Below are 13,103 nucleotides of genomic sequence, written 5' to 3' on the forward strand. Positions count from 1 at the left end.
AAAAACAACACATACATCATGAGAAAAAGGTCAGATGGCTTTAGACAAGGCTTTAGACAATCGTGAGTTTGCTCACCAGTTGCGCACAAAGCTATGTCAAAAACAATATTTACTCTCGTAAAAATGCACATATGATGCTATATGGAGAGAGGGGCGGAGCAAAATATTGGAATATAAATTGACCACAGCGTTACCGATTGATAGGCACACGAGAGAGACCACACTATAACGCCTGTTACAACTTTGGCTTTGCTTAATAGATATCTGTTTGTTTCATACAGAAGAAACACCTGCAGCCTATCATCTATTCCCTCAAATTTACCGACATGGACGTTTTAAAGTTTGTGGTTTTGATAGTTGCAGTGTTTGCGCAGGTATACGGTGCCCTGGGAACACCAACCAGCGACGATGGAGATATTTGGTCGATTGAAACCTGGCAGGTAAAACGCACGTCCCTCTTCTGAAGTCCATAGCTAGTTGGTTAGCAGTGAATGTTGTAGCGTCCTGCTGCGTTCAAGCTATTACGTTTAGGACATCTGATAGAAGGCTTCTGTTACTTATTCACTGTTACAATTACTGTTACAGAGGGATCCGTTGGAGAGTGGCTTGGCCTTCCGCGTGGCTGACCTCACCAAGAGGTCCAAATCGCAGCAGTTTCAACAACTCGTGGGGCAAAGCTCAGGTCAATTCAACTTTCATATCTTTTGATTTGGTCTGTTTTTTGGGGGGTCATAGTAAAATAAGTTTGTATGCTATAATTCATAGAAATGATAGAAATTTGAATGAATTAAACACATTTCATTTCCAGATTTAGGAGTCCCTCAACCGATTCGAAGTAGGTGTTTCAAATTTGAAAGCATTTTAAATTAAATTATTAATTGGCCTGCTTTGGGCTATAGCCTATATTATGTTCTTCTCAAATAAATGTGTGTGTGTGTGTTTCATCAGGAAATAAAGCAGACATGTTTATTGGACTCATGGGTCGAAGGTCCTCAAGTCGAGGTAGAGGCAAGCACCTTACCAGATGATAAATATGTTAGCTATCATTCTTCAGAACAATTTCAATCTAATGTATTTATTCCATATTTGTTTTTCCAGAGTCACAAGAGGAATGGAACAAGTCCCCGTATTACTAGAGATGAAGATATAACTTGATTGTTCAAAGTTACTGTAATAATCAATCTTTCTCAAATTATTAATCAAGGTCAAAGCAATCTAATACGTGCAACAAAGCTTAATTGATGTAACATAAGTAAGGAATGTGTAATAAGGGTCAATAATTATTTGACCCATGCGTTTTAAAACTGGGGCAGGGATTTGCTGCAACTAATTGACATTTTATGCCTTTCTTAACTGTATCATTCTGTACTCTCCTTTGCAATACAAGCTGCTTGTCATGTTCAATCAAGTATTTTTTGTTGTTGCATAATATTAGATGGCTTGTTATGCATACAAACGGGTATATTTGTCTAACTTAAGATAATTCACACATGTCATCACTGAGAGCATTACTGAACATCAAGATTCATTAATATTGAAAAACAATTTGCTTTTCTGTGCTTCATATCAAATGCTGATCATTTGTCAGTGAACCCCTACACATGCTGCCCCAGAAAGTTCAGAAAGAACACCTTGCACACAGGATCAAGACATTTTGGAGTTTAGATTTATTGGAGAGGAAGCAAGTACAAAAGCAGGTGCACACAACTGATCTACATATTAATGCTGTACAGGGGTACTGCTGTGTAGCTACAGTGGTCTACTGCTCTTTTGATAGTTTACTGAAGAACAAATTCTTGTATGAAGGTGAACATTATGACCAGGCACACTGGTTTCAGGTAAACCGAGCTGTTCTGGAGTTGCTTTCTATAGCTGCCATGACTGGCACAGGAGGAAGCATCAAGACAACACAGACCACAGCAACATGTTGGGTGGCAAAATATGAAAGGCAGAGGTAAAGGAAGAGAATTGTTTGTGGGAAATTAACAGTTGACCTGTTGTAGCAGTGTTCTCAGGTACCAATAAAATCTACAGTGAAATGAGCTGCAAGTTCACCTGCTGTAATACCTCTGTGTGATGTTAGGCCAAGTTAGCATCTATTCATGCCAAAGATGCTGATATTATAAACTCTTGATGAACCATGAACTTTGCAACTAAATCAAAACCATACCCCAAAATATAGTGGACAGTGTACAATCTAGTCAAAATAAGGAAGTAAACAATCTGATGGGCAGGTATATTTCAAGGCCTGTCACTTAACACTCAAAAGCAGAGGGAATGAATAAAGCCTGACTGGCCCAAAACTATTTTAACATGCAATTTAAATTGGAAATCCAACACGAGTGCTTATATTCTGAAAATAATCATAAACCCCATATTATTGGAGAATTACTTTCTTAGTTCAACCTGGATCCATTGAAATACATTTTGAAATATGACGGTGAAATATACAGTATATTTGGCAGCCTTGAATAAATACCTCTTCTCTCAGATTTTGAGCTTGTTTTGTTACTCCCCTATGACATACAAATGCACAGCTCAAATAGCTTATTTCTAAAGTACACAAGAAAAACAATAACAGCCCAAAAACACAACAATAAAAACTCTACACAAGGATTAACACCATTTCAGAATGACAGTGAAGTTTGTCAATCCTTTACGATGTTAGTAAAGAGTTAACTTTTGACATATGGTCAGTTAAGGCCATTTCTTCTGCAACTATAAAGATGTGCACTTCATATATTTATTGCCCTATTGTGGCTATAAATTCTTGAGATGAGGGCCATACGTTGCTGTGGAACTCAAAATCTTTATATATATACACACAGCAGATGGAGGTAATTTCTGGTTTCATCCAATGTATATGCACAAATAGTCTAGCAGTCAGTAACATTTGCAGCAATTCAAAATGTTGGTGAAAAATATCCATTATTTTATCCTTATACACAAACTGACATAAAATGGGTTGACTACAACGCAAAACAAATAGTCTCTTTTGCTGGGTACTACATGCATTGTTCCTCTGCAACATGTTCGAGAAAATCTCTTCTAATGACACGTTCAAATCTAGTTCTCAGTACGGCTAGGAATCCAGTCCTGCACATTTTAAAAACTTTCTTCAAATATACTTTGTCTTGCCAAACCTGTACCATAAAATCTTCTCTATCATTTAAATATATTGACAGCATGACTTGAACTTGACATCAAATTCGTACTTCGGCCTCAGACAGAGCCTGACTGCAAATTCCAGTTCTGTTCTTCCTCCTACTCTCCCAAAGTGTTTACTTGTGCACTCTCCTTCATGCATTTAAAAGGAATGGATTGGGGTAAGGAACTTCCTCCAGCCAGCGTTTTCACCAGTCCGATGCTTTTAAATACTTGAAAGAGTGCACACTGTGGAGAGAAGGGGAAGAAAGGGAATTGGCAATCTTTCAGGAAGCCAAATTTAAAATAGCTTAAAAAAGGACATTAGCCAAAACAGCTTAAAACAGTGGTAAAACCAAACAGAAGTAAAAAAAAAAATTGTTTAAAAATTTGTTAAAAAAAATAAATAAAGCCAAAACCAAACAGAAACACTAAAGACAATCAAGACACATGGATACATTGTTGTGTTACCTCGACCCCTCCCCAGAAAGACAGCTATATTCCCATACGTACTGACTGGCTCACTAGGTTAACACGGTTCTACTGAGAAGTTGTGTGTGGAAAGCTAGGGTCTGGATTCAAGCAACCCACCATTAGTATTCTTCTTGATATTATGATCTACTACTTAAGCCTGGTTAGGACTCTCAATAATAATGATGAATAATTCTGCACTAACACTTGTTTGAAGTAAACTATTCTGATAGTGAGCTTTGAACCCAGGTCCTTGGGTTGGAGAGTTGGCGTGGTATGGTGTAGGGGGAAGGGTGTCCTATGTTCCTTTAGGTGGGGTCCACTTTAAGGCGGTGGGTTCAATAGTCTTGCTGCTGCCACGCTTGGTCTCCTTGGCTTTCCAGTCGTCGATTAGGTCCTGGAGGAGATAGTTAGCATGTTAGCCTCAGAAGCCAAGATTTGTCACGTTCTGTTCCAAATCCTGTGGAAGTTCTCCTCAAAATTAAAATTAAAAAAGGACAGACAACAGTGGTATAGATGGAAACTAGACATGTTGCCACTTTCAAACCTATTAAATATTTAGCATGTTTCAGATTTTTTTTAAATTAATACACAACTAACACAGCATAGGCAAACTGTCTGACACGGTAGAAAGAGAAACAAAGCATAAAAATAAAAAAAAGCTACAAAAAAAAAAGCCTCTCTGAGGGGAAATGTCACTAATACTCAAAATCCAATACCAAAGTTCTCCAGACTTCCAATAGTAAAGTCAACGTGACGAGATTTGGAAGGATGGCTCCGTGAGGTTAGTAGCATGTTAGCACTGCTCGGCTCATGATAAGTGGATGTCCACGACAATATCGAGACTGAACTGACGTCTAATGAAATAACCCAAAACCCAACTAATTCCACAGTTAGTTGGAGAAATGCCCAGGCCGTCATACTAAATCAGAATTTGTTCTTGGCTGATTAAATGATATATAAAGAATAAATATATGAAGAAATGGTAGGTGACATACCTGTCTCTTCAAGACCAGGTGCTTCCCTTTCCAGTACTTGAGCATCTGGAGGGACTGCAGGGTGCTGACGATGTCCACTGGGTTGACGGCTGTCTCCTGGCTGATCTCCTTGATGGAGATCTCCTTCCCCTGGAACTGGTTGAGGTAGCGCAGCAGCACCTCCTTCCAGTAGGACCTGTAGCTGATTAGGCCCAGGTCTGAGAGGGGCCGCTCTGGAGAGCCCACCTTCTCCTCCACCTTAGACAGTAGGTAACCTGGGAGGGGGCAGACCACACACAGGGTTACACAGAGACCAGGGTTAGAGAGAAACCAGGACCAGACACGGGGTTACAGAGAGATCAGGTAGAGTTACAGAGAGACCACAGGGTAGTGGCTGTACTCACTGAAGTCAATCAGCATCTTTCCGTAGCCCTGCCTCATGTACTGTGGCATGGTGAGGATACAGGAGACATTGTAGTTCAGGAACGAGTTCTTCTCCTAAAATGGGAGGGCATAGACATTTTGAGTTTGAGAAAACCAGTTTATAAATAAAACGTAGCATTATAACTACGACTGACTGGTTACCTTTGAGAAGTAGCCAACAAGATGGCAGCCGGTGTTGTCAGCCTCTGTCATGACGTAGAAGAGGAAGGGCTCCACGTCGTAGTATAGGGTCTTGTGGTCCAGGAAGAGCTTAGCCAGAAGGCACAGGTTTTGGCAGTAGATCTGTGGACGATAGGGTCATTTAGCAGGGCTATGGTCAGAGCAGGGTAGTCAGAACATTCACAAGGCAGGATAACATAACATTCCTGGGACCACAGAAATCTCTCACCTTGTTCTTTTTACCGTCCACCTCAAAGACGGAGATGTTTCCCTTTCGATAGATCTCATCCCCTGGTGGGTGTTTCCAGACACACTTGGCCTGTACAGGGGGAGGGACAGCACCGATCATCATACAAAAACCTATTGAGAACTGAGATCCACTCTGAAACGTCTGAATCCATCCATAAAGAACAATCAGAAAACACCAGAGAAACTAATTGACATGCACCAACGCTCTCACCATGTGCCGGCGCAGGATGGTCAGACTCTTCATGTACTTGAGGCAGAACTCACACATGTAGAGGCGTCCCAGGCGGGCGTACTCCTCGGGGTAGGGCGAGTGGTACCAGGTGTCTAGCTCGTACCGGCCAAACACGATGGTCTTGATCATGTTGCTGCCCTCCGCCACCTGGCCCTGCAGCTTCTCCTGCACCAGGCGGAGGACAGGGAGAGGGGACAGAAAAGAGAGGAGGAAGAGAGAGGTTTGACCAACGCAGCGAGGGAGAGGGGCAGGCAAAACGCCTGCCCCTCATTACTCTCCGTGGAAGCGACCACAGAGAATACGCTTTAATTTGGGAAAAAGGTTAGAAATATGTGTAGAAAGGATAAGCGAGAGCTTTGATTTGGAAGACTGAAAGGGGAGCCTCTTAAAGATATCGGCTAGAGTAAATCTAGCTCAAAGAGGGCGAAGAAGAACTTCTCCATAAACTACCCGGTCTTGTAACTGACAACACCAGACAGTGTGAGAAGCCAGATTACCCAGAATGCTCCCCGTCTGGCACTGCCCACCATAAACGGTGAGAGCTGGGCGTCAACTGGGCCCAGTCCAGACAGTCACTAGTACAGGCTCAGGAAAAGAAAGAGGAAAATGGGAGGAAGGGCGATGAGTTCTCTCTCTTACAAGATCCTCCGAAGCACGTGCCTGGGCTTTTCGAAAGAGCTCCAGGTCGTAATCACTTGTGATGTTCTCCAGGAGGGGCTCTCGGTTGTTGCCGTGGGACTGCCGGTGATCCTGGGACATCAGAGAGGGAGAAGAAGCCTTTAACCTCAGAACAATCAGCACATCTCTTCAACCGGACACATTATTTACCTTCAACATATCTGTTGTCCGAACAGTTGTCAAACTGTGCTTGCAAGACACTTTTTAATTTTGCAAGTATTATATTTGTTTACGTTTCGTATGGGATAAGAGTGTATTACAACGCGTAGGCTACAAGGAAGCTTTTTCTTCTGGCACTAATGGAAAAGGGTCGTTTTTTCTTTCCTAGAGTTTGGATTAGAGGTCAGATCATCACACTCACCATGTACTGGTCTTTCTGCTCTTTTAGCAGACCCGAGTTCCTCTTCTTCCTCATTTCAGTCACCTTCTCCTTGTACCTCATCTGCCTCTCCGTTGGGGCCTAATCCATTATGCAATGTTATGATACTGCCATGACACTGCCTGTAAATCCAAATCCTTAACTAATTTGCACCCTATTGCCTTTCTTGAAACATTTACTGCAAGGAAGGACAAATCCAAACCAAAAACAGTAGCGTAGTAATAAAATGAGATGGTTGACCAAATGAAAGGCCCAGGATCAGGATCATAGTACCTGGTGACGGGTAGCGTGTCGGTTCTCATCCTGCCGGTGGGACAACGTCCGCTCCTCCACCTGTTTGTCACGAGAGGAGGCCCTCGTCTGTGAAGAGAAATCCCGTTTGGTAAGCCATCCCTACTAAAGACATGCCTGCAGTATGTTGTTTTATTAAGTAGTAGGCAGACAGACTTCAGACACGGCCAAAAGAATCACACACCTCAACACTAAAGCCAACTTCCAAGGTCTTGTAGATTTACCTTGCATTCATCTACAGAGAGGTTGTGGAAGAGAGGGCAGCCAGATATTGAGAAGTGCCTCTCATGTTTCCCTGTCAAATGGCCTGAAAAACAAATAAAACAGAACGTCAAGTGAAACAAATGCAGAACATAACAATTAACAGTGTGTGTTTTGAAGGTGTAGCATTCACATTGCACAAAAAGTCAACTATGTAAATAAAATGTCCTGTCCTCATTGACGGTGGAGCTGACAGTTAAGAATGAGATCATTTACCCAGGGAGTTGCAGCCTGGTGTGGGGCACTTCATGTTGAAGTTGTAGCTCTCGTGGAAGCGGCGGCGCTTGGGCCTGTGGGAGAGGTCGCTGCCAGAGTCTTTGAGTGACAGCTCCTTGGCCAGGCTCTCGTCATGAGAGGCGTTAGGGCTGGACACGTCAATGTCCGACTCCGATGAGAGGGCGTTCCCTGTTGGGGTGCGGGGCGGAGACTCGTCCTGGTCTGCTGCTCGCTTCAGGTCTGGAAGAGCCAACGAGGAGAAGAACACATGTAAAATAATTGTTATACTCACAAGCCCGACACTTTTTTATTTTACCTTTATTTAACTAAGCAAGTCAGTTAAGAACAAATTCTTATTTACAATGACGGCCTACCCCGACCAAACCCGGACGACGCTGGGCCAATTGTGCGCCGCCCTATTGGACTCCCAATTACGGCCAGTTGTGATACAGCCTGGAATCGAATCAGGGTCTGTAGTGACGCCTCTAGCACTGAGATGCAGTGCCTTAGACCGCTGTGCCACTCAGGAGCCCACAGTACCATGTTTATACAGTTTCAGGACACAAGATTCCATTTTGTTGTGATGCTGTTATACACACACTATGCTATATATTTTTTGTCAATGTTGGTGATGCATTTGTTTTTCACAAAATTCTTGCACGCCCCCTTCAGGTTTTCCCAAGGCATGTTTTTCCAAAGGCAAAAAGTGAGGGGTATGAAATAGGACAAGAGGGATGATGACTCATCGTGACACCAAACACCCAATACATGATCGCATACAACGACCCCACCACACCAGCAACGGAAACCCAAAGGAATGAATAGGGATGGTAGCTACAAGCATAGGCTGCAATTTTCAGCAGAACTGTCTGAGTAACCAGTAGAAACATAACAAATGAGTGGAATAACATGTGGAGGACAACACAAGCTCAAATCATCTGTTTGAGGACACAAGTCCAAAACAAACTTAAGAGTAGAAATGCGCTGGTTGAGCACCACTGCCTCTTCGAAAACTTAAAATGATACAATGAAAATATATCATAAATAACGCAGTGGGTGGCCAGCTCTCAGGTGTGGACAATGGAGCAGGGGGGAACTGTGAGAGAAAGTGACCATGCTGCCTCGTCCTCCTACCCTCCACATGCTGCTCCGTGTCCGACCCCGAAGAGCGACTCTGGCGCAGAGGGTATTTCTTGGGGGTGACCGGCGGCCCTTGCTGCAGACTACGGCTACGGGTCACTCGCCGGGCAGAGAAGGTCACCACCTCTGCTGGGCTGATCTGGACAGGGCTGGAATCTAAAAACATTTTTTTTTAACAGGCATCTTCAGGGGTCTCTGGCCCTCAGCAGTAATGTAGCGGGCTAGGAGCTACAAGTCTTCTGTCTCGTCAATGGAGAAATCCCTTTCAAGCAGAGACACTTACACTCCCTTAACAAACATATTCATTTCCACAACATACCTGACCATATAGGATTCATATACAGGCAACAAAACAAAACATAGGCCCAAGCAGTAGGCTACTTGTTGTATATAACAACTTAATAACAATATCAGTTCAGTTGTCACATTGAGGACCAAGGGACATGCCAAGCTTTTCAAAAACCACATAGAATGCATCAAGTTTTATTTCAATAACAAAAGGGAGTGGAAACTATATCATCCTCTACTCAAACCATGACAGCCAGACCGAATAGGGATCAGGGGGGATGACTGCTGTCTAAACCCATTTGCAGTTTATGAGCTTGAATGCTGATTTACAATGGCTATTGTACAGCAAGAGATAACAACACATGAGCACATCTATGGGTATATCTACAGACAAGAGAGAACCCCAGCATTACAGTCAGTATCTTCATTTTGAATCTTCTGACTTAGATTATTGTCACAACATTTGGTTCAATGACCGAGACTGAAAACTCATAGGGCTGAAATCCAAGGGATTCACATAGGATTCATAGTTATTCAGCAGATTCTTGATGCAGAAACATAACAATATAAATATCTTGGCCATCTCATGACAGTTCCATATCAAAACTGCACTGTTGGTTAAGGGCTTGTAAGCAAGCCACTGTAAGGTCTACTACATCTGTTGTATTCGGCGCATGTGACAAATACATTTTGATTTGAAAACAGCATATTTACCTTGAGAACTTTGGCTGAGTCGCAGCGATGCCCGGGTGAGGCGCGTGTTCCTCCGTGTTCTCCCATAGGTCTCGATTCTATCTGTGTGCTCATGGTCAGCAGAGAAGTCTGAATCTTCAGTGCCCTCGGAGCTGCTCCCAGCATTCCTCTTTCATAGAACAAAAGGAAAGATCGATCGTCAGTTATGCACATCAGTAACATAAACATCACGATTCTTTGGTTTGGTTTCTGTTAGCTTGTATGAACAAAAATGCTATCGTTGAATCCATTTATGATTATCATGAAGCATCACTTGTGTGCCCCAATCTTCCTATCTTCCAACAACATGTGGGAGGAAACAGCGCAATAACTGCGACGTGAATAGGCTATATTCAGTAGCCTACAGTGCATTCGGAAAGTATTCAGACCCATTGACTTTTTCCACATTTTGTTACGTTACAGCCTTAATTCTAAAATAGATTAAATCGTTTTTTCCTCCTCAATCTACACACAATACCCCATAATGACAAAGCAAAACTTTTTTTTTTAATTTTAGCAAATGTCAAAAATATATATCACATTTACATACGTATTCAGACTGTTTACTCAGTACTTTGTTGAAGCACCTTTACCCATTCTTCTCTGCAGATCCTCTAAAGCTCTGTCAGGTTGGATGGGGAGCATCACTGCACAGCTATTTTCAGGTCTGTCCAGAGATGTTCGATCAGGTTCAAGTCTGGGCCACTCAAGGACATTCAGAGACTTGTCCCGAAGCCACTCCTGCGTTGTCTTGGCTGTGTGCTTAGGGTTGTTGTCCTGTTGGTAGGTGAACCTTATACCCATTCTGAGGTCCTGAGCGCTCTGGAGCAGGTTTTCATCAAGGATCTCTCTGTACTTTGCTCCGTTCATCTTTTCCTCGATCCTGACTAGTCTGCCAGTCCCTGCCACTGAAAAACAACCCCACAGCATGATGCTGCCTCCACCATGCTTCACCTTAGGGATGATGCCAAGTTTACTCCAGACTTGGTTTCATCAGACCATAGAATCTTGTTTTTCATGGTCTGAGAGTCCTTTAGGTGCTTTTTGGCAAACTCCAAGAGGGCATGTGCCTTTCACTAAGGAGTGGCTTCCGTCGGGCCACTCTACCATGAAGGCCTGAAAGGTGGAGTGCTGCGGAGATGGTTGTCCATCTGGAAGGTTCTCCCATCTCCACAGAGGAACTCTGGAGCTCTGTCAGAGTGACCATAGGGTTCTTGGTCACCTCCCTGACTAAGGCTCCGATTGCTTAGTTTGGCCGGGCGGCCAACTCTAGGAAGAGTCTTGGTGGTTCTAAACTTCTTCCATTAAAAAAGGATTGAGGCCACTGTGTTCTTGGGGACCTTCAATGCTGCAGAAATGTTTTGGTACCCTTCCCCAGATCTGTGCCTCGACACAATCCTGTCTTGGAGCTCTTCGGACAATTAATTCGACCTCATGGCTTGGTTTTGCTCTGACATGCGCTGTTAACTGTGGTACCAGTCAAGTCCAATCAATGACATTTACCACAGGTGTACTCCAATCAAGTTGTTGAAACATCTCAAGGATGATCAATGGAAACAGGATGCACCTGAGCTCATTTTCGAGTCTCATAGCAAAGGGTCTTAATACTTATTTAAATAAAGTGTTTTTTAAAAATACATTTTCAAGTATTTCTAAAAACCTGTTTTTGCTTTGTCATTATGGGGTATTGTGTGTAGATATTACTTGTTTAAAAAATATATATTTTAGAATAAGGCTGTAACGTAACAGAATGTGGAAAAGGGGAAGGGGTCTGAATACTTTCCGAATATTGTTTACAGGCGTCAATGGTTTACATCTTTATTAATATGGAGGAGGAGCATGTGTACAAGCAACACTTCCGTAGTACTTTTCCCACAATGCACCATGTCAAAACATTTACCAACGGCCAGAATTGAAATCCACTCGGGAAATGTTCCAAAACAAACATGAACATGAAACGGACTATACATATGTATATCAACAACATTACCATACTGTTACGTTAACAACTAGCGTAGCGAAGATAATTTCGAGATGAAAATGGCTCAACAATCTTAAGGGCACTATGTGTCTTTAAACCAATTGCAAGTGAGGAAAGGCGGGACATGAGAAAATTAAACCAATTGACACTATGTTATTCCTGAATCAAGCCAATGAAATCGTTGTTTTGAGGAAGACAATTATTTCCCTCACCACCAGCAGGATTCAAGTAGCTAAAGCCAGAGGTTTGAACCTAGATTACACCTTTTCCGTACACCCTGCGGGCCTGTTCCACCAAGCTTTTGGTTCTATCACTGCTAACTGGTGGTTCATCTGTAACTACGTTAGCTAGCTAAAACGATTGTGAAATGATGTTCAAATGCGCCCCATCACTATAGCCATGAATGCACACACTCACGGATAGCTAGCTAGATCAGTATCGCATCAGCTTGCCATGGCATTTGTGCTATTCTAAATGTTACACAAAATGTATTGTGCTATGCTTTAACGCAAACTAGGGCTCAATTAGCTCCTATTTGTCACGTTATAGTGACACGATAGCTAATTAGCTAAACAAATTAACATTACATATAGCTAGCATGAGTCAGTCACCTGTATTTTACCACCAACGTTACGTATCTAAATCAACCAAGTTCTTACCTTTCTCCGAGGCATATTTCACTTTAACGGCGTCTGTTTTAAGACGTTGGCTATCCCTTAGCAGTAAAAATAAACACAGCGTTTTAAAATGAAAATGCTCACTAAAGAAACTGGTTGACTGGACATACCGCTCACCGTTTGTCTCACACTTCCGTGGTATGTTCAAGCAAGTCGACACGTTTCGGAATGTTTTGAAACGGTTCAACTGTTATTCAATTGGCCACTAGATAGCAGTGTTGTAACTTGTACATGATGGTCCCTTGTGTAAAGGCCCCTTGCTATTCGGAATCCTTGGGATGTCCCTACCCCCCACATTGAAGTTGAAATGTAAGGTTAGGGTTTAGAGGTAAGGACATCCCAAGGGCCCAGATATTGTAAATCAAATTAAATCAAAGTTTATTTGTCACGTGTGCCGAATACAACAGGTGTAGACCTTACAGTGAAATGCTTACTTACAGGCTCGAACCAATAGTGCAAAAAATGTATTAGGTGAATAATAGGTAGGAAAATAAATAAATCAACAGTAAAAAGACAGGCTATATACAGTAGCGAGGCTATAAAAATAGCGAGGCTACATACAGACACCGGTTAGTCAGGCTGATTGAGGTAGTATATACATGTAGATATGGTTAAAGTGACTATGCATATATGATGAAAAGAGAGTAGCAGTAGCGTAAAAGAGGGGGTGGTGGGTGGGCCACAATGCAGATAGCCCGGTTAACCAATGTGCGGGAGCACTTGTTGGTCGGCCCAATTGAGGTAGTATGTACATTAATGTATAGTTAAAGTGACTATGCATATA

At 42.5% G+C, this 13,103-nt stretch overlaps 1 protein-coding gene across 2 annotated transcripts; it reads right to left on the reverse strand.

Annotated features, from left to right (window-relative positions):
- Positions 1–1,644: 1,644 nt before the first annotated feature.
- Positions 1,645–12,468, reverse strand: LOC120037270 (histone acetyltransferase KAT7). 2 transcript variants are annotated; one of them, XM_038983446.1, is made up of 14 exons: positions 12,302–12,468; positions 9,644–9,791; positions 8,636–8,797; positions 7,502–7,741; positions 7,249–7,331; positions 7,007–7,093; positions 6,716–6,814; positions 6,316–6,426; positions 5,656–5,841; positions 5,425–5,514; positions 5,178–5,318; positions 4,997–5,090; positions 4,614–4,867; positions 1,645–4,012 (listed from the first exon to the last, which is right to left on the reverse strand). In XM_038983446.1, exons 1-14 carry the CDS (start codon positions 12,314–12,316, stop codon positions 3,914–3,916), a joined length of 1,809 nt encoding a protein of 602 aa, XP_038839374.1. In that variant the 5' UTR covers positions 12,317–12,468; the 3' UTR covers positions 1,645–3,913. The 2 variants fall into 2 exon arrangements, with proteins under 2 accessions (XP_038839374.1, XP_038839378.1); XM_038983450.1 differs by lacking the exon at positions 8,636–8,797 and having other exon boundaries at positions 1,651–4,012.
- Positions 12,469–13,103: the final 635 nt, after the last annotated feature.

Source organism: Salvelinus namaycush, chromosome 3 (assembly GCF_016432855.1).
Source record: "Salvelinus namaycush isolate Seneca chromosome 3, SaNama_1.0, whole genome shotgun sequence".
In the NCBI taxonomy this organism is placed as follows: domain Eukaryota; kingdom Metazoa; phylum Chordata; class Actinopteri; order Salmoniformes; family Salmonidae; genus Salvelinus; species Salvelinus namaycush.

Bases quoted from the DNA above. Each gene is read 5' to 3' on its own strand.
- LOC120037270 (XM_038983446.1), bottom strand. The intron at 6,427-6,715 runs GTGAGTGTGATG...CTGATGTCCCAG, and splicing joins AGCAGAAAGACCAGTACATG to GATCACCGGCAGTCCCACGG. The intron at 4,868-4,996 runs GTGAGTACAGCC...GCCCCCTCCCAG, and splicing joins AAAGATGCTGATTGACTTCA to GTTACCTACTGTCTAAGGTG.